Below are 22,182 nucleotides of genomic sequence, written 5' to 3' on the forward strand. Positions count from 1 at the left end.
CCCTGAATCCTAAACTATAGGCTACTAGATGTTAAGGAATCCACATCTCGATCGCTTTTACCCTCCCAGTATTTAATCTAATGCTTTGTCCTCAGTTGGGTTCTTAATAAATAGAAATTAGATGAAATTGCAACATTTCCTGAACAATCCAGGGGCAAATTAGAGTATACTCAAGTCTCTCAATTCCCACCCTGGAGCTTTCCAGCCCCTGAGGGTCTCTGTTTGAGTAAAATACAGGGATGTTCCCACCACCCCTTTTATCCCGAAAGTCATATTAATTCGTTTCAGAAAAGACATGTGTCTGAAGGGAAAATAGTACCTTGGCTCGACATACTTTGGTTTAGAATTCAAAGCTGATTTAACTACTCTGGGAAGGCTTTTTTTTTTTTCCTTAATCTAAAAAAGCATATTCAGCATACATGAGTGAGCTGAGGAATTTTTGTTTTGACAGCTTTGGGACATCTGAGATATTATACACAGAGCATTTCTAACCAGCTTAGAAAGACATGTGTCGAAAACAAATGCAGGAAAATGATTGATCAAGAGTGAGAAAAATGAGAGGAAATCCTCTTAAAATGAAATATTTTGTCAAGAGCAGCCTTGGATGTAAAACTATGTCAGAAGAGACCTCAGATTAACAGAACATTAACCAGCCCATGTGAGGAAATGACTAGACTAATTTGGTCTGTGAGAACATCATGGAAATTGTGAGCTGTCAGGACCCATGGCAGTCCGGTCAAGTAGCCTCATCTTACAAATGATGAAACTAGGCAAAGAGAGGTCAGTGATCTGTCCAGGGCTGGTGGCAAAGCTGAGATTCAAACCCAGGCCATTCGCTTGGCAGAACCCACATCTAAGCCCTCCAGAGCAGAGGCCAGATGACGGTTCGTTATATTCTCTCAGTGCTTGGACTACAAAGCATTTCCTCACATGTCACTCCTGTCTATTGCTTTACCGATCTCATCACTTTAATTCCTTGGGTCTCCGTCTGTCCTTTGGGGTCACACTGTCCTAAGGGTTGCATCAGTTTAGTGTCAATACCAGTCTGGTGTGGATGAACCCATGGCCGGGCTCAGCATAGTTGCCTCATGCTCACCCACAGAGCTTCTTAACAACGAGATTCTGGAGTCTAGGGACTGTAGGACTAGGTTTGGGAACCACAGGTTTTCATTCACCTCCTCATTACCTGTTTAAATCTCCTTTACAACATCCAAGCCAGTGGTCTTCCAGCCTCTGCCAGAAAGCAAAGCGTGGAACCGTGGGGAAGAAACTCAAGTTGGGATCTGAGATGTGGAATTCCTTCTCAGATCTGATTCTTGTGAGTTATGTATTACCTTCAGCCAGTAAACCACTCTCTTTGATTCTGTTCGTCATGCGAAACATGGGAATGTTCATGATTTCCAATTGACAATATCACTGGGAAGACTGTCAGGACAGATTTCCATGTGCTCAGAGCCCGGGTGCCTTCTGAAGAGGAATGAAGGGTCAACAGCCTCCATTTTGGTGGCATAGCTCTATTTGTTAGAGGGTTTTTCCTTTAAATCTTTAAGTCCCTAGTTTTTCCCTTTGGGACCTGAAAGCACTTTACCTTTAATCATGATACTCTCCAAGCTAGGATTTAATCCTGTGCAGTCCAGCTTCAAAATGTGTACAACTACACAAACATAAACAATCCTAGTTCCCCACCTGCCTGCAATAACCTTATTCCTTCCTCTGTTCTTAATAAACTTCCTAGCTAACCCATGGCCATCTGTCAAAATCCTTTCATCCTTCAAGATGGAGCCCCAGAGTTGCCTCCTCCAGGAGCCTCTGGTCCACCCAGGCAGAAAGTCTCTCTTGCTCCGTGTCCCCATGGCCTCACCGTGCCTGCGTACTGTAAGAGTCGGGTGTGAGGACGTCCATCTGTCCCCCTGGACTGGGAGTCCCGGAGGGCAGGGAGCCCATGTCCGGGCAGCCTCGTATCTGCTTGCTTTGAGAGACTGGCATCAGGGAGGAAAGCCATATTCACCTCCGACACCCAGACGATCCTCACCAGCAACGACAGAAGAGTAAGTGTGAGGGCCATGTTGCGTATTCTGAGGTACAGACCTCCCATGACTATCAGCCTTCTCTGCTCGTCGTGGAGGCCACGTTACTCAGGGCTCTCCTCCAACTTTCCGGCTTCTGGAATGATCCCATCTGGATGGATGGCAGGCTGAGCAGCATACATACTCCTAGGGTTTCTACCATGTTCTCTGGAGCCTGCTTTATTCTTTTAGGGATCCCATGTTTTACAAGAATACTTTCTGGAAACTGCAGGCAGAGAACTGGACTGAGTCCAATCTGCGTTCTGTCTTCACTCTTACTTCTCCAGACCCTAGGCTATTCCACTCGGCCAAGTCACTTCACCCTCCTAAGCTCCAGTTTTCCCATCTGTGAAAAGAAGAGGCTGGCCTAGTTAACTTCAGAATACCTGGGATTGTAATTATTTTCAATTTTCCATTCTGGGATGAAAAGCAAAATCCCATCTCTTCATTCAGTAACATTGTTATGGCTACATATAAGAGAAACAAGAATTAAACTTTTGGTGCTTATCTCCCACCATTGTGGGCATGCGTGCTACATACCCTCTTCCAAGACTGCCTTTCAAGGCTGTGTTTATATAATTGATTGATTGAAGGAGACATGGCCCTTCTTCACTGCAGCTTGATTATAAGTGAGCTAAACAGATGTCTTGAATTGGGTGATTGGTTCCCAGATGCATTCTAGGGAGCAAGCTGGTGGGAAGGAAGTGAATGATTTCAGTTCTGGGGCCCCATGACAAATGAATAGTGGTTGTGGGAGGGGGCAGGCAGAGGCCAGATTTGGTACTTAGTTTTATGAAATGAGTGACCAGATGTTGATGGCAGCTGGTGGATTGATATCAAAGGTGACTGGGGGGCTAAGTGCCCCTTTAGTAGATAACCTAGAAGGGGGAAGAAGAAGCCCATAATCATCTGAGCATGGGCTGGAAGTCAGGACCATGGGGATTCTGCTGACCAGCTAGCTAGAGCCAAGTTAGAGAGCTCATTTCCGCCATCTGTCCAAAAGTTGAAATTGGTTTTAAAATGGCAGAGGAGGAAAAGACCTGAGAATCATTTTATTCACCGCATCATTTTTCAGATGAGGAAACTGAGTCCTAGAGGGGTTAAATGATTGGCTGAAAGTCACACCACAGAGCCAGGGCTAGAACCCAGCCCTTCTTACTCAAGATCTAGTGTGACTTCACTTCCAAAAGGAAGCTTGATCAGCATGTGAGAAAGCAAAGATTGATAAGGGGTTTCAACAAGGTTTGACAGAGTCAAAGCTTCCTGCCTTCAGTGCTGGGCATGTAGACTTTGAACTCACCTCTGCCATGCTGACCCCTGGAGACACCTGAAGAGCCAGGGTGATGGCTGCCATCATTTAATAGTAAACTATGTGCGAGTCACTACAATAGGTGCTTGATGCAAGTACTGTTGCATTTAATCCTCCTCACAATTCCCGGAGGTGGTCCCTGATTTAATCCCCATTTTGCCGATGAAAAAACGAGAGACAAAGAATTTAAGTAATTTGTCCTGAGATGCGCATATACTAAAGTGACAGCCGAGTTTCCCCTTGAGCAGCCTGACCCCATGCAGCACCTATGCTCCCAATTATTCCCCCAACACCTGGGTGTTCCCTGAAGTTTTGATACAAAGCAGAGAAAAGGGAGGAGGGTACTAGCACCAATCAGCATCTCCTGGGTCCTCCAAGGTCAAGTCAGTTCAGCACATTCCTCCATTGCTGGTGGTAAATCTGCGACTCAAGGAGACCAAGGTGGTAAGAGCATCCACATACAGGATCGCTTAGTTAAGAAAGCACTTCCACATTCATTTCCTTATTTGGTTACCACAGCAGATATGATTTTTATCTGCATCATTATTGTGATAAATCTCTCAGGTTTACACACAAGAAAACCAAGGCTCAAGTGGTTAAATGAATTGCCCAAAACCACAAGGCAGATCGGCCCAGAGCTGGAAGTTTCCAAGAGTTCTCTAGTGATCTTCCCCCTTTGCTCCTAGGCCACTGCTGCTTTCCCTCCCTCTGTTTTCACCGTAGCTTCTGGCCTGTTCATAGACCTGCTTTCCAGCAGGGAGCTTTGCAACCATCGAAAAGCAGCTTGTTGGCAGAAGAGTACCTATAGAATGCGAGGATCCAGAAGGCCTTGCTGGAGATTATTTGAGCCATTGACTCGTTAGGAGATACTTGAAACCTAGCCATGTATGTTTTTGCTAGCTTATTCTAGAAAAACATAGTCTAGATTTTTGAGAGTTTTCCTAATTGTTTAAGGTATTGTTTTCTTTATTTGTTACCCACAGCTTTAAGTAATAGTAATAAAAAAAAATCTCAGGGTTAGGAACCGGATTTTAGTACCTGTTTTGCAACCCACCCACTGTGCATCCTTTGACGAGCTCCACCCTGTCTCTGGGCCTCAGTTTCTCCATGTCAGATGATCCCCATGGTCTAGTCAATGATTGGGAATCCCTTGAGAAAAGGAGACCCTGCCTTGTGCTTTCGGATTGGTAGCAGCTGAGGGAGTTCCCTTGAGCTGGATACAATCTTTAAGGAGTGACAGTGTTTTGAGAATGCTGATTTCTGGGACTCTATATAATGAGCTATAGGTACAAATATGATGCTGTCTTATATGACCTGTAAAGGCCATCTGTAAGAGAATCGCCACATGTGCATGACACTCCATATGCTTCTTTGCTGAATACACAAATCAGGCTTGTCAGGAATATGCTGGCATCTTCATATGCCATCCACAAAGCAATCCAGCCTCAGCTTAAATGCGCCAGTAAGCTGAGCCTGAGCAAGTGAAAGCTGGTGATTTAGTAACTCTGCCATACAGCCTGGCCCAGGCCTGATGCTGCCTGGAAAGGATGGCAATCGGAAAGGCCTCCGCAGCCAGGGGAAATGCCCTCCACTCTGTGTGCAGGACTCTCTGCCCAGCCACGTGGCCCTGGGCAAGTCTTTTCCCTTGCCTGGGTCTTGGTATTTTTCATCTGTCCAGTGGAAGAAGCGGTTAACCTGAAATGTGATTTCAAGTTTAACTGCCTCTGCCTCTGTGAATATCACCTAAAGGCAGACATTCCAGCCTTCTCAAGGTATAACAAAATACTTAGGGAATGGCCATGTGCCATCGGTTAGAATACCCCATATAAATACTGTTTCTCAGTAAACGTGAAACTGTTCAAAAAGGGGCATGACTGTGTGAATTCTGAATCAGCTGTTATGTGCTGGGAATTTCTCCATTCCAAGCATGTGCATCGTCTCATTGAGTCCTCGCAGCAGTCCTGGGAAGTTAGTCTTATCACTGAGATGACCGCAGCTCAGAGAGAGGGAGAGAGGCGCTGTACTGCACAGATGACAGGGGGCGGAGTGGGAGTCAAATCTTAGGTCTTGTGCTGTGTTCCCGAGAAAGAATCATGATGATGTTAGGGTCACTTAATGAATAACACATATGGGCATAGACACACAGGGAAAGATTGTAGGGCTGGGTGGGACCGAGGAGACACCATTCAATAACTGAGGAATGTCAGGCCCAATGTCAAGGCCATCTGCATCCTGGCAGTGAAATATCAGGTCAAGAGAACCAGAGACAGGAAAATAATCCCAAAATAAATTCACAATCATATTGCCATATTTTAAACTCTCAGCAAACTTGATAATTCTGTTTTTCAATGCAGATCCCATGGCCAGTTATCCAATTGGATAAACTCTTTCATGGGCCCCTGATGGCCATAGAAATCTTGTCCACCCCACCCTCAGCTCCCTTAACTGGGACCCTTAGCCCCACCTGAACACAGCAGATATCCCGGAATACGTCAGGAAACCTAGATGGGAACTTTGAGCCCTGGTCCTTATGTGTTACACGTGGAGCCGTGGCTTCCTGAGTCACACACAAGCTGGGGGTAAGACTTGCATCCTGCAAATGTGGACTCTGACTCAGTCCTCACCCAGGGCATCCCAGGTCCACCTTGATAAAGGTGGTAGCTGGTCCTTCAAGAACAGCTCGGGTACTCTGGCTTCTGTCCTGCCTCCAGCTTGGGCCTGCCTATTCCTCTAGCGGCCCAGTTCCTGTCCTGTCTCACTCACTGCACGTCTCCTCCCTTATCAGTGACTGTGGCTGTGAATGACGGGAGCTGTCTCTGCTGCCTTTTCAGTTCTCAATTTGCTGTTGGTGAGGTACTGACATCAGCACCTCAGGGGTCCTAGGGAGGAAGCAAGTCAATGATGGTCCCCTCAGTCACTTCCTGTTAGTAACCTCAGATGGGACTTCCCTTCTCTAAGCCCCAATGTCTTTGTTGGATGGGGCTAGGATTCCTGCCTACTTCATAGGGATTAAATAAGACAATAATGTAGGGTGCCTGGCCTCGCATCTGACCACAGAAAGCCCTCGGTAAATGTTATTAGTTATTTAACAGTTATGAAAAGACTTCCCAAGGCTTTCCTGGAGGTCCTTCCCTTGAGACTTGGGGCTCTTCCATAAATACACACCCCGTACTGCCAGAGTCAAGAACTTAAATCTAACCTCAGGCTTGACTTTGGAAACACTTATGATAAGAGACAAAATGAGGAAGGGTGAAGTATCATGGGATTAAATATGGCGTCCTTTTCTTTTTCTGTAACTCTACTGTTCACTCTGCAATATTTGCTTCCAAGCCTCGTGATGGGCTGAGACTGAGTGACATTAACCAGTGGTTCCTGTAGACCTGCCCCAGAGCAGCTGCTCTTAAGCCCCCCGCCCCATGGTCATCTGGACATTGGCCAACCTGTGAAAAAATGTCCTGAAAACGAAAAGAGTTGCTTGTCTCCTAACTTGAGATTGACTGAGGTGACTGAGGAAACAAGTGGGAGGTCTCTGGCTTTCCAGGGTCAAGATCAAAAGGCATAAAAGGCCTTGACCCAGGGAATTGTTTTGGAACCTGAGGTCAGTCTGGAAACAAAGGAGAGCTATTGGGTTTTCTAAGCCCACCCACAGGGAGACCTGAGTGTTCGTAGTATACCACCGCTCCCAGCTACCCCCTTGGGGTGGTGTGGACACTGCCTGGGCAGGCGCCGATCTCTGTGTGAGTGGCTGATGCTGGCTTCCCAGCACAGGTCCTGCTCATGACTGCTCTGGTAGTCTCACCCATTCCTAGAGGCTAGATGTCCATGCTCAGACTCTGTGTCAGGTGGGTACTCACTGTCAGCTCCCCTACAGACAAGGGGGTTTGATAAGGGAACCCAGCATCATTCTAGGCAGGGTCACCACAGGTTTTTCTGACCAGTTATCATAACATTCTTCTAAATGGCTGCCTTTTGTACTAGGATAATGCCCTGAAGCTAACTTGTAATGGATTCAGTTTTTGACATGTGTCCCATACCCTGGAAGGTTCTAGAATACAGGTACAAACTGATAAAAATGCATGAAAACACACATTCACACTTGCATTCACCCTAGAACAGTCATCTATAAAACTGACCTAAACTTTCCTTCTGAATTTTTTGAGAATCTTGAGGTAAACTGAGTCCCCACTGAGTGGTACACACACTCAGCCTCCTTCCACAGGACTCTGCTTCTTGGGATGGCCACAAGCCCTCATTTACAGGGGGTGGAGTGAAGGTGACTGACAGCCTGTAAGGTTGGCGGTGCTGACCCAGAATGAGCCCTGCAGAATCAATGACCTTCACAGATAGAGGGCACCATAGAGGGTATATGCTCCATTGCCTTCATTTCTCAAATGCAGAAAACCAAACGTAACAGGAGAATAGACCTTCTGAAGTCTCTCATCTGCTGCGGTATTTGCAGGACTGACACTGGAACCATCCTCACTGCTCTGCCACGACCTTTCTCTTCACAGCTCTTGACGTTCCTCTCAGCAGGCAAACGGTTTCCAGGAGATTCCATTACCTTATCTTTCTTCCATGATGGGAGTAACTAGAAAGTCGGCAGCAGTGATTTCAATTATGTGATCAGCAGCTTTTGGAAAATGTGTCGTTTTCTCATTGCGTTTTCAATTGTTAAATTATCTTGGGTACTAACAGGTACCTAAACTAAGGTTGAGATCTCTGGATTCTTCTGACGGTCATAGTCACTTTGCAAAGTGGGTCTGACACAGAGGAAACGTTGATTTGTCCCCTTAGGGTAGTGGAGAAGCCTTTGCAGGTCTGAAGAGGTCGCAGTCTTTGGGTCTAATAACCAAAATATATTGGATTGAGATTGTTGAAGCCTTGGAAATGGGATGGAAAATGGCTGGATCTTTGTCATTATCCAGCCATGGGTCACATTCTGGTTCTGCCTCAGGGGTAGTCCTTTGATCAAGTAGAATAAACTTTCTAAGCCTCGGTTTCCTCGTCTGTAGAGAGGCCATCTACTTGTCAGGGTTTTTCTGCAGATTAACTATAGTGACATAAGGAAATACCCAGCACAGTCTCTGGCAGGTGGCTGGGACTCAGCAAATGTGATTTCCCGCTCCGTCCACTAGGTGTGGACTTGCCTCTGCCATTGGGTTACTTAATGCTGAACACTTCACTGAAGTCCTTGACCCCTCTGAGTCCCATCTGTAAAATAGACTGTACGGTCCCTTTCTCATAGGGACTGAGCCAAAGGAGTGTTAAGGAGAGACCGTCAAGAAGCACCTGGGTCTAGAACCTCAGAAAAGACCCCAGGAAAGTGAGACTTCACCTGGTGTTTTTGAAAAGGCTTGTCCTACGTATTATTACTCAGAAGGCACCGAGGTTACCTCAGGAAAAAGAAACCTGTTTTATGAGAAGTTAAATCAGAATGTAGAAAAGCCTAATTCAATTTAACCCAAAATGAGCAGTAACATTAACCCCGTTCCTATTTAAAGCCAAGGAGTACAGCTTTGACAGCTAAAGGGAAGCTTCCTCGGAGGAAGAATTTTAAAATGAATCTATTTGATAATTGGAGTAGCTGCCTAGCTTATTTCACTAGGCAGGGTCTGATCCAAACACAGCTGATGATCAGACTTTCCAGAGTTCAAAGGTCCCAGGATTGATGATGACTCATGCTGCGATTGTACATTCTGTTGTCTATTTATCTAATACGCACACATGGCACATTTGCCAGGCAGCACCGGAGCGTGCATGCCACACTTCTGTCCCAAGTGGAAATAGGATGACTTTAGTTGGAGGAGAAAAATCAAGATAGAGAATGGGCCCCAGAAGTTGAAGCTTTGGGAAAGGTACCGATGTGGGTTGGGGGTGGCCTGTAGCTTTCTCTCCCACCTCCTGACTTGGTCATTCCCTAACGTGGATTTTTTTTTTTTTTACTCTTCCCAGAAGAGCCAGATTTAGTGGCTACACCTTTCATTATACGGATAAGTTTTGTACTACAGAGTACAAAATATTGGAGCAGTTTTCTCCTTGCAATCTGTTATCAAAACCAGGTGGCTGGCAAGAAAGTCTTGAAGACTAAGGCAGCCTATAATTCATGGATACCAATTCGTAGCAGCAGCTCAGCCCCCAGAGATAGGTAGGAAGTCTTCAAGGCTGATAAAATATGGAGACAGCAAGTGTCATGTCAACTCAGACAAGGCTAGTCCTGCCTGTTTCAGCTCACTGGTATAAAGGTGAATTGTCTGAATTGTGAAAGGGCAAGTGGTATTAACCTGAGGACCAGAAGAATGGCAGCTCCTGGACAGCAGCTGGTACATAAATCTCTGCTGGCCGAGAAGCAGAAGGATACTTAATACAAGTGTTCATTGAAGGTGTTTTCCTCCCCACCTCCCACCAAACTTAGATAGTTTGGCTAGTGTCCATGGGAATTATTTTACTCCCTCTCCAGGGTAGGGCCAGCTACCCCCAGGGGTGACTGACGGGCAGTCCAGTGACTGGCTGCCTGCACTAGAATTGGCCCCACTTCTCCTCTGGGTTCTGAAATTCTCAACACTAGACTCATCTTGGAGATCAAGGTAGAAGTGGCCCCAGAAGCAGCTATCAAAATGCACAGTGATAATTGGGAGTTAGCACCCATTAGACCACCACACTGATTGATTTATCAAAATAGCTGTATAACCCTTCTGAGAGCAAGGACTTTGGAACCTTAAAAAAGTCAAATCAATATGCAGCTTTAGAAAACAACCAGTCTAGGTCTCATTTGGAGGAACTTGAGGCCCAGCGAGGTTAAGTGGCTTATACAATGTAACCAGCAGAACAGTGGCAGAGCTGGAACCCAGGTTTCATTAGGTACTTATTTCTAGAAGCATCTAGTCTAAACCCCTTGTTTTGCAGATGAGGGCACCGGGTTCCACAAATGTCTGGCTGAGCCAGACTTAGATTCAGACCTATCTGGTTTCAAAGCCAGGCTCTGCCCTTGACCTCAGGCCCTGTCCATGTCACCAGGTAACTCGCAGGACGCAGAACCTTTCATGGTCCAACCTGTTAGCTCTTTTGTTACCAGCCTTCTCTGAGGACGCCTCCCATAATCTGAGTTATGTGAAGAACAGCTTTCTCTCTTAGTCCCCTTTCCACCAATATCGTGCTCACCACCTGTGGAGTCGAGAACTCGCCGCGCCTGGATAGGGTGAAGGTGTGGATGGGATGAAGACCGCCTTCCTGGACTGGAGCGGTGGGGCTAGAAGGTCACATTTGGGGACAGTTTGCTCCACTGACTGTTGGCTGTCATTGCAGGTCTGGAGTGTAGCTTTGACTTCCCCTGTGAGCTGGAGTACTCCCCTCCACTACACGACCTGGCGAACCAGAGCTGGTCCTGGCGCCGTGTGCCCTCTGAGGAGGCCTCCCAGATGGACCTGTTGGACGGGCCCGAGGCAGAGCCGGCCAAGGAGATGCCCAGAGGTAAGGGCAGAGGCCACTTCCAGGTGTCCTGGATGGGCCGGGATGGGGCTGGGATGCTGATTCCTGTTTGAAATGTTAAGGCTTCCCCACTGCTGTTCTCTCCTGTTTCCTTTGAAAAGTGCATTGAATGTCTGTGTTTCTCTGTGTCTTCTTGGGCCATGTAAGTCCAATTTCAAGATCAGTCGATCCCTTTACTCTCTTACCAAGTAAAGGAAATAGGATTTCACAACGCTCTTTCCTGCAGATTTCCCAGTGTACGATGTAGTAGAAAGTGCTGATCTGTGAGTCCATTTGGAATCGGGCTGCCAGATAAAATACAGGACACTTGGTTAAACTTCAGCTTCAGGTGAACAACAAATGATTTTTTTTTAGTGTAAGTATGTCTCATGCAATAGTTGGGGCATAGTTATAATTTTTAAAAAATTATTGCAATTATACTGAAGAATGTATAATGAATGGAGTGTTCTGCATTTTTATTTGCTAAATCTGACAGTCCTAATTTGAAGGTATTGTGCAACTGGGTTAAATGTTAGTTTCAAAGCCCATAATGAATATCCAGGCTGCAGGGTGTTTTGCAAGGTTCTTCCAGGAGTCTGCTCCATTTATGAACATCTCTTTCTGAATTCTCATGAACTGGAACAGGTAAGCGCTGGATGAGTAGTAGGTGCTTGTTAAATATTTGCTGAGTTTTCAGAGAGAGATGTGGAGGCACTAAGGCCTCCTCCTGCCTTCAGGTCTCTCTAAGGCAAATCTTAAAGCTCCTAATTCTTTGGGCCCAGAAATCTGCTGACTGAGAACTGACAGCCTATGTTTCTGGATTTGAGGAAGAAATAATAACTGACATGGTAATGGACTGACTGGACATTCTGAGTAGTGCTTTCAGTTTGCAAAGCCCTTCTGCCTCCACTGTCTCATGGGATTCCAGTTTTATGAGGGAGGCAAGGAAGATAAGAAAGCTAGGGCTCAGAGAGGGAAGGTGACTTGCTCAAGATCACACAGCTTATACGTGTGGGTTCAGGGTTAGAAGTCTGCTATGGTGAGTCTTAGACGAGGACACTTTCTACCACATGTTTCATTATTTGTAGCAAAAGCTATGGCTCCAGCCTGTCCTGTGCCCATTGCTTGGGGCTGAGTATCTCAGGCTCATGTTACTGGGAATGTAACAGGGACAGGGCCCAGGTAAACTCATGGGGTGGAGGGAGGTGGCACAAAAATTATTTATGCTCTCAGGCTTTACCTCAGGCTTGAACCCGGAATTATGAGAGACCTTTTGTTTCTACACACTCTCCCAGACTGACCTTTTCTTTTTTTATGATTCTTTTGAAATTGCTTGACCTTGATTTATATTTTAGGCTGGATACTGATGCATATTGCGGAGTGTGTGTGTTTGTGTGTCAGGGTGCAGCGCTTAACGAGACAGTGCATCCAGATTTTCTGGAGAATTTATTAAAAATACTGCATAAGCCCCACAGCCTGAGATTTTGATTCAATAGCTCTGATATGGAGCCTAGAAATCTGTGTGTTTTTAAATTTATTATAAAATTTAGCATGTGCAAAAAAAGTAGATATAACATATATACGTAGATTAAAGATTATGATAAAATCATCGCCGTGTTCTCACCACTAAGTGTAAGAATTGGAACACTGTCCATCCCTTTTCAACCTCTTCTGTTCTCCACCTAGATCAGGAATCTCTTCCTCCCCTCAGAGGTAACCACTGTCCTGCATTTTGCATTAAGCATTCATTTGTTTTCGTTTATGACCTTACCACTTATGTATGTAACCCCAAACAACATATTGACTAGGTTTGCAAAGTGCTACATAAATGGAATAATACTGTTTTGTGATTTGTCCATTTTGATGCATGTAGCTATGGTTCATTTGGTTCTAAATCCAGTGTGTGAAAATACTACAATTTATCTCATCTACTGTCATTAGACATTTGAGTTGTTGCCAGGTTTTTGCTATTACCAACAGTAATGTAAGCATTTTTATATATGTCTCTTGGTGCATGTGTGTGTCTAAGAGTTTTCCTAGACAATAGAACTAGGAATGCGATTGCTGAGTCATGGGGTGCAGCTTCCATTTCAATAGGTAATGCCAATCTGTTTCCCAAAGTGGTCGCACCAAGTTATACCCCCACTAGTAATGTGTTAGTATTTCTCTCCAGGATTGTACATCTTCACCAGTGCCTGGTATTGTCAGACTTTGTCACTTTTGTTCGTGTGGTGGGTGAAATACAGCATCTCACTGTAGCTTCAATTTCCATGGGACTGTTTTATTTTGTGTTTTGATAAGTGTTTCAGATGATTCTGAGGTTAGGTCACATTAAGTACTGCGACAAAAAGAAAAGGAAGAAGGAGCGGAGGGATGACCGCTCACTTTTCAGTGCCCCTCGGTGCAGAAATATATTGATGCCTTTAGGTTTTGATAAAGCTGGGTCTGAAGGATCAGGATATGTACTGAATGTGAACCCTTCCCCAGTAGATGAATGTCAAGATTGGAATATCCATGTTTTAGTAATTGTCGCCAACTTACATCCCTCTGAAAAATCATTGTTCTCCGCAACATGATACTAGTATGTCTCCCGAACACATACTAAGGATAATGATGTGAAGAACGCTGACAAAAGCCACTGTAGATACCCATCTACTTTATCAAGTTCTTTAGTGAACAAACACATCCAAACATAAATAGCGGGAATCTCTCCACTCGGAAACTTGTATTTATTTTTCCTGGGGTCTAATGGGGGAATCTATACTCACATAGCCTTGATCAGTCTTAGAAATAAGGGACCAGCCTCCCAGCCTTCACAGGGACACTTCTAGAATGGCACTGAGAGGTGTTCAGAACTTCCGGTAATGGGCTGCTCATTGCTTTTTGAGTCAACAAATTATATCACTACCTGTTTCCTGAAGTCGGGTTGTTCCTCATGAAGCAGGCCAATGTATCTTAATGTCCTTTGACCTTCAGAGAAAGAGGTAAAGATGAAGGGAGAAAAAAATGACATGCCCTGTTTGCACAATGGCAAAGCAAGGACCTACATTCCAGTTCTGATTCCCAACTCTTTAGAATCTCACCTTCTCTGTCATTTTGGCAGAAAGGATGCTGGTAGTAGAGATAAGGAGTGAAGGGTATCCTGTAGGCTAGTGTAGTCTACTAGAGTGTTTTTTCTTTAACTCAACGTTTACTGGTTGGATGGTATTTAGGCTCTATTGCAATATTTCTTGTCAGAGGATATAGAAGGGCCAGAAAAAATCAGTGAGATAATACCAATCATAGATAATGAGCTGTAAGAGTATAAATTCTGACTGATTTTAATTTATGGCCCCTGTAGATGAGAATAATAAGGGAGATACAATTCAGAGCAGCAAGATAATAAAAAGTGATGATCTTGATGGAACACAATATTATAAATTAATAAAATATTGAATCATCAGGTTGAGGCATTCTATGACTTTTAAGAAGTCCCAGGGGCATGTGTGATGTCTACTACTTCCGGTGTTTTGGAATGTAGTCAAAGGAACATATTTTTCTTATCCAGCAAGTTTGATCTCCAGCATGAACCCTAGCTTTAAAATGGAAAACGATTAGTAGCTCTTCCCTAAAGTCCCTTCCCAGCCCCTCACTCATATGCCTACACACACAGGAAGAACAGGAGTAGACTCAGCTGGGAGGGCGTGACATCCTTCCTCCATCAGTTCAGCTCTCTTCCAGGGCACTGATTCTCAGGTTTTTGTTTTGTTTTGTTTTGTTTTATTTTTGATGGAGGGCCTGGATGGAACTATACTACTGAGATTCTTCTGTTTACCAAGATGACTTAGTTTACAAAAGGTTGAAAAACACGGTTCTGGAGCTCTGGAATAGCTAACAATGCTGCCACAGGTGACCATGGTCCTGCAATGCCAGAATGAGGTCATCCGGCCTTTCGGTCCACTTCTGTTACACCTTTGTGTGTTAGTTTCTTATAGCTGCTATAGTAAATTAATATGAACTGGGTGGCTTAAAACAACAGAAATGTATTCTCTCCCAGTTCTAGAAGTGAACAGTCCAAAATTAAGATGTTGGAAGGTTTGGTACCTTTTGGAAACTCTGCAGAAGGATCTAGTCTGTGCCTTTTCCTGGTTTCTGGTGATTGCTGGTGATCTGTGATGTTCCTTGGCTTGTAGCTGCATCACTCCAACCTCTGCCTCATCTTCCTATGGCCTTGTCCTGTGTGTCTCAAATCTGTTGTAGGGACACATGTCACTGGATTAAGGGCCCACCTTAAATGTAGCATGATCTCATCTCAAGATCCTTAATTACATCTGCAAAGACCTGTTTCCAAATAAGGCCACCTCCGCAGGTACCGCAGTTGAGGATTTGGGCATATGTTTTGGGGACCACTATTTGACCAACTACACATTGATTTTTCTCTCTTTGTGTATAGGTTGACATGTGGATCCAGTGTGTCTCTCCCGGTACATGTCAGTTGTGGGTTCTCAAACCCTTCAGGAAGTTAGGTTAGGCAGGTTCAGAGGAGTCCAGATTAATACCAGCATTTCGCACCCTTTCTTCAGTTTCTCCCCTCACCACAAGGGTTTGCAATATTCTTAAAAGAGTCCCTAAACACCTCTCAAGTAGATTCCATCCCAAGGGTAGCTGGAACCTGGGCCACCTTTGGAGCTGCAGGTGCAGCCCTGATGGGAAGTTTCTCTCAGGGCACAGCCCTCTTTTCACCAGTCATCACTAGAGGCTGCAGCGGGCTGATTGATTGGCTCTCAGTCTCATGCTCTGACCCTTGACCCTTGACCCTTTGGGGTGTTGATAGGCAACTGGAGTGATGAAGGTCTACCCAGCACATCCTCCTTCCTCCAGAAGTGTATCATTAACCACCCATTTTTGCCCTCAGACTTCGTGGGCTCATTGGCTGGGACCTCATAAATTAGCCTCTTCAGTTACTGATACACTTACATGTGAGTGGGATTAAACACGCACACACGCGCACACACACACACACACACACATACACACACACACACACACACACACACTGGGACAGAACAATGTTCCTTTCTTTTCATTTGTCTCAAACGAGATGATCCAATGATCCAAACTGTCCATGCCAAGTGTTCACGGGCTCCAGCCCCCCAAAACCCCGTTCCTGTGTTCCTCACTATATCTACCATGGAGTTTCTGTTTTAAGGAGATGGTCTCTAAACTTCATTTTCTTGTATGCACCATCAGTAAAATATCTCAGAGCATGCACCTCTACTGTGTATATATCCCTCATTATATGCATGTATTTGTTCCTGTGTAATATTAGCAGTAAAGCTTAATTTCTTTCTTACTTTTTTAGATAAAAATAAATGTAACCAGGACATCCTTTCAAGACTGTTGTAGGGCATCTGTCCTTTATAAATGGGCTCAGACTTCCAGGTTCACTAAGGCATCTCACCGTGGCCCCAGGGTCACTGATGTCTCTGTCTTTTTCAAGTCCTTTAAGGAACCTTCTAGGCTCACCTCCTATCACCTGGGCTGTGCTAGTGTGGCCTCACAGGCCTAGGCCTCATGGTCTCTTCTCAGAATCTACATGGTTTGGACAGGAAAGACTATCCCATCTGGGCTGACAGCACTACCTTACTCTCAAGAATCAAAAGGCACCTTTCTCTATACAAATTCTTGTTTCCATTTCAATTGACAGACCTAAGGTACAAGGTTTCAACCAGATATTTCCCACTGGCTTATCTAAAAAACTATCTTGGTGGTGGTGTTTACATTGGTAAAACTAGGAATAATTTAAATGCTCAAACAATAAGGAATTAACTTAAAAATATAGTATACCTAAAATATTATGCACCATTACATTTATGCTGTGTAAAAATATTTAATAATATGGGGAAGTATTCAAGGCCTATTATTAGGTTAAAAACAAGTTGAATTATGTGTATAATATAACTTATTTATGAAAAAGAAAACTACATATATGTATATAAAGAAAAAAAACCTCAAAGGAAATACACCAACATAGTGGCAGAAGTTATTTCTAGAAGACTGAATTATCAGTGACTTTTATTTTCTTCTATGTGCTTTTGGTATTTTCTAAATGTGAGTCCATGAATATACATTAGTTTTATAATAAGATAAAACATTTTTTAATACCAGGGGCTCCAAAATTCTCATTTAATATTCTATTCAATTATTTTAGACTTTTTTGGGGATAAAAACATGTTAACTGCTTTCTGCCACAGCAACAACCAAAAAAGCCAGCACCACTGGCGAGGGTGAGACAGATAAGCATGTTACTTTCCTGCCTGCCTGGATAGTTAGTGTACAGGGCACCGCATGTCACAAATCCAGAGTACCCCCACCCAGCCTCTCCCTGACCAGCTTTATCCTTGAAGGGATGGAGGGTAACTGGAGAAACCACATGTGCAGCAGGCCCAGGAATGTACCTGGGACCAAGTACGGAATGTAAGCCGGAGTGACATAAATGCATCCGATTCAATTCAATTTTTGCCCTGCATCAGAAGGGCTCTGGCTGGTCATTGCCTTTCATTTGAGCATGACATCTCATCATACTAAGGTTACTGGGGGGATTTGTAGCCTCGTAGCCCTGCCCCTCTTCTGGAACTTACCATAAGAGGTCACCTTAGTTCTCTGGTTCTGTCCCTTTTCCCCCAAGCAGTGAGGTCACTGCGCCTTACATCTTGACCCTTGAGCAATCCCTTCAACAAGCTGTGACTGGTGATTCTGTCATCCTAATGAGATTCTGATGCCAAGCTCAAGGCAGTTGGAACTTGAGCTCCAGAGAGGGACTTGACTTAATGAGCCAGCATGCTTGCCTCAGGAGTGGGGTGTCTGATCCTCCCCCCCAGTACGGGCCTCTCCCAGGGTGTGACCTCTGTCTTCTAAGGGTAGCCTTCAATGGGAGGGGAGGGAATGGATTACAGTTATTTGGTAAAAGCTGAACCTAACAACCGTGCTCACAGGGCAGTGGGGACAGAGGCACGTCGAGTGAGGAACACAGGACACATGTTAGAGGTAGAAGGGACTTGGGCTGTCATCCCAGCTCTGCCATAAGAGATGTCACTTTACTTCTCTGGGCCCTGGCTGCCTCATCTGTAAGGTAAATGTCTTAGATTAGATTGCCACTAAGGCTATTTCCTGCTCTGACATAAGACTGGGATTAAGCATATCCATTGCAAAGAATGGCCATGTACCTGGCACAAAATCCGTGAACCACAGAAATCCCCACCAGCCCTGGGAGAGATACCCATCACCCAAGGTTTGGACATGGCTTCTGGAAGCCTGATATCCCCAGGTTCAGCTCACTCTTTGGACCACAGCATCAGGATTGCCTCTAGAAGCCTCTGTGCACCCTGGAGGACAGAAGAGGAGCTCCTGCACCCATTAGCATAAACGAATTTGTCAGGTTAGCCCCTTGAGGCTAGGGAGCCTGAGAGACGTCACAGTGTAATGCTGTGGGCTAGTGTGGCAGATAAAATGATGGCCGCCCAAAGAAGTCGGAGTCCCCAGAACCTGCAAATATGTCGCTTTACATGGCACAAGGGACTTTTCAGATGAGATTATTCTGGATTGTCCAGGTGGGTGCAATAAAAATCACAAGGGTCCAAATAAGTGGAAGAGGAAAGCAGAAGAGCCAGAGTCAGAGTAAATATGATGACAGAAGCAGAGGTCAGAGAGACAGAGATTGGAAGATCATTTAAATTATGTGCTAGTTTGTATCAATTTTTAAACTTTATTTATTCTTTGGATTGTATATTTCTTTATTAAACCAACAATTGTAAGCTCCTACTGAATGCAGGGCACTGCAGGTTAAGATCTAAGTCAAGGGGACATCTAAAATCAAGGGGGCACAGTTCCATGTAAAGCAGTAGCACAGCAGCTGTTGGCATTGAAGGTGGAGGAAGAGGCCCCGAGGGAAAGGAATGCAGGCAGCTCCTAGAAGCTTGAAAAGAAAGAAAATGGATTCTCCCTAGAATCTAGTTCAGAAGGCATGCAGCCCACCAACCCATTTTAGTCTTCTGATCTCCACAACTGTAAGGTAATAAGTTTGTGCTGTTTTAAGTCGCTACATTTCTGGTAATTTGTCCCAGGAGCAATTGGAAACTAATACAGCTGGTCTTGACCAGTATGGAGGAAAAGTGCTATGTTCTTGGGCACCATTCTAGACCAAGTAGGGCTCACAGGACTGACTGGGCTTTAGAGCAAACTTCCTTGTAGTTACTGTAGAAGACGTCCAATGAGTTATTGCTGGGAGGGCAGACTATAGACTACCGCACCACTGCGAACAGAGCAAACACTTTTGTGGAAAGAAATGGAACAGAAATCGCAGCAGCAGGAGCTGAGGCTAGAAATAAGCAGCTGTGTTTGGGAGTTTGGCTCCTGCGGGTACGAAGGACTGAAGGCAACCGTGGCGGGGGCCCGGAGAGGTTCATTGCCTGAAATGGGGTGAGCCTTCCTTGCCCGTGGAAGGAAGCTGTGGCACTGCTCGGGGCCGTTTCTGTGAAGCTCTCATGTGCGGGTGGCTGGAGGAGGCCGTGAAACCACATGCACAGGGCCTGCTGGGCTCAGGGACAGGCCCTGGGCTTTGTCCCAGACGAAACTGGCAAGAGCTTCAAACTATAAAGTGCTTTTCCATCCACAATCACGTTTGATTTTCACAACATAGTGAGATGGGTGTTATTAGTGTCCCTAACTTATAGGTTGTTAAACTGAGGCTAAATACGTAGTAAGCTTCAGACAGGAAACTCGGTCTTTCTCTTCTATTTTGGTGTCCCAAGAACCCGGCCTAAGTCCCCGTGTAAAGTAGATATTCATTAACTGTTTCTTGACCCCCAGAGGGAAGTTTAGAGAGATGAAGTAAATTGTTCAAGTCTACAAAGCTAGCATGTAGCGGAGCTGGAGCTTGAATTCGTTTTGGACACCAAAGCGCATGGGCTTTGTTACATCAAGCTCTCCCTAAAACACAGTGTTTCCCAGGCCTACTACTGCGTAAGACTCACGCTCATGAATTGTCTGGCAGTACGTTCAGAAGCTTACGGCGTTCTTCACCTTCCGGTGGTGACCTGGGGAGACTCTCTCTGTTCTGTGACACAACCAGATTATGTCCACTGCGGTGTCTGGTGAGGGCAGTGTCTTCAGAAGGGGCTTGGGAAGCCCGCTCTCACCTGTATCTTCTTGTTGATGGCCAGGGCAACTGCAGCAGGAAGCTGCCCTCCAGGCTACACAGTGATGCAGTCAGTGAAAGAAGGTGGAATCGGGTTAATGTAACCAGCATTGCCTTTTAGAAATGAAAAGGGTGACGTGCTGAGAGCCAAAAGTATGTAGTAGGTCTGCCATTGGCTGACACGTGACTTTAGGCCTCAGTTTTTGAACTGGTAAATTGAGTGGGTAGGACTGGATAGTCTCTCCTCGCGTGTGAAGCTGTCTTTCTGATGTCCTTACTTCCTCTCATTAAGAACCGTTTATTAGTGTTACCTGGAGTTTTTGACCTCACTGATTTCTATATGTCAAATGATTCAGATAAGACACATCTTAAGGAAATATGGGCTCTGTCTGAGAAAAGCCGTGAACTGCTCTGAATTTATGCTTGAAGAGAATTGAAGGAACGCTAGGACTTGGCAAAGAGAAATGAAATAAAATTCTCTCAAGTGGGGATAACTACGGTGTAATCCTACCTAGAGTGGACAGATAATCTTTATGCATTCAAGATGGAGAAAGACTGGTTCAATGTAAGTTGAAGAGAGATCTGGGGGTCATTTTACCTCAGTGGCTCTCTTTCCTGACTTGTTATAAAAATCAATGCAAATGATGCACCAGAGACCACTCTGTAAAGAGGAAAGTAGCACAATAGGGTAACATGTAGCCCAGCCTGGCAGCAGTCACCCCAGCCACAGCAGCCTGAAGCAAGGGATTCTGTTCTGTCTTGATTTAAGAATTGTGACCCTAAAAGGCAAAAGGCTTATTCAGCCCAGGTATACATGTATGACATTTCCAGGGGTATTTTTCAACTTAGCACTTTTTGGACATGACAAAAGAATCTGCTGAGAATGACTGAGCCCTCACCCACCATGGTAACCGTGCACATTTACAAATGCAGTTGCAGGCCCTAAGGATTGCACAAGTGTTCAGATCTCAGTACCCAGTTCTCCCTACTAAACAGCTGATAAGAACCTTTAACCTTGGTGGCTATGGTGGCGTCCAGGTTATTCTTATCTGAAGCATTATGATCTATTTTTATTCTTCCCACTTCTTTAGAATTCTTAGTACTGTTTGCTAGTCATGCTTAATCGATGCATATTTCTTGGGTTTAGGTCTTTCCTAGTTGATTTATATGGAAGCTATTATTATTTGGAGATCTGCTGGATGCAGTCTTACTTGTTAATGGAATGGGTTGCATGCATGGAGTGGCAGCTCCCTGTGTCTCAGTTACTGAGTTCCCCGACCTGCAACTGTCTTCTCTCTGATGTAATCAGCGTTTCTGCACCTGGAAGCAATGGAAGAGATATTTGAAATATTATGCTTGCAACAGGGAATTATTTAGTCCTTATACATAAAATGGGAACAGTCTCTTCATTGTGAAGTAGAGAAACATTAAATTCAGCTTGGCAGCAACAGCATAGGGTGTTCACCACCCTCATCTCCTGTGTTGCTTAGTCTACACATTGAAGTATCGTTCCTTTGATTATATACTGCCCCTCTCCTAAGAGTTCTTTGTCTTCACTTATTAACACAATGCATTTTGTGTTTATACCCAAAAGATATCCATTCCATAGTGGTGTGTACTCAGGGGGCCAGGTGTGGGGAAGTCTGCAGTTGCTGCCATCCATCCCTTGTTCAAGCTCTAACACAGATTATACCCTACTTAGAGTCTTTAACTATAAGTTAGATCAAGAACATTGAGACTATAAAAAATAAAACAATCAGAATAATGAATGCTTTCAAAGCGAGGATTTGGGAGAAGGTAAGTGTCTCAGTTCTTTGGCGTGGCAATCTTCCAGAGATCCCATGCAATTGCCCAGCCCTCACACGAGTGCTTCATTCCTTTCTCTTATTTTTTTTTGTCTTGCTTTTCCCTCTCTCTTCTATCCTGTGTCCTCTGTTCCTCTTCCCTCCTCAACCTCTCTTTCTCCTCCAAATCCAAATGCATCTTTCCCACCTCTAACTCTGGAAGCAGAAAGATTAGCAGGATTGGCTAGCACATGGGCTGAAAGTGGGCTTCCCCTGTCAAAAAGACAAATTCAGACCCATTGGCCTTTTGTGCGACGCGTGTGTAAGGATAAATTTGAGAAACATTGCTTGCTAGAGAAACAAGAAACAAGAGAGTTAGGTAAA

The 22,182-nt window shown here is 44.8% G+C and overlaps 1 protein-coding gene across 1 annotated transcript in view; it reads left to right on the forward strand.

The window, feature by feature from the left end:
- The window catches only part of ALK (ALK receptor tyrosine kinase), a 641,950-nt gene that overhangs the window by 194,278 nt on the left and 425,490 nt on the right, over positions 1-22,182 (forward strand). The window contains exon 3 of the mRNA XM_074331841.2: positions 10,678-10,842. Within this exon, the coding sequence (XP_074187942.2) occupies positions 10,678-10,842 (165 nt within the window). The remainder of the gene's footprint in view (positions 1-10,677; positions 10,843-22,182) is intronic.

Source organism: Rhinolophus sinicus, chromosome 2 (genome assembly GCF_057876585.1).
Source record: "Rhinolophus sinicus isolate RSI-liver-muscle chromosome 2, RSI-T2T, whole genome shotgun sequence".
Classification (NCBI taxonomy): domain Eukaryota; kingdom Metazoa; phylum Chordata; class Mammalia; order Chiroptera; family Rhinolophidae; genus Rhinolophus; species Rhinolophus sinicus.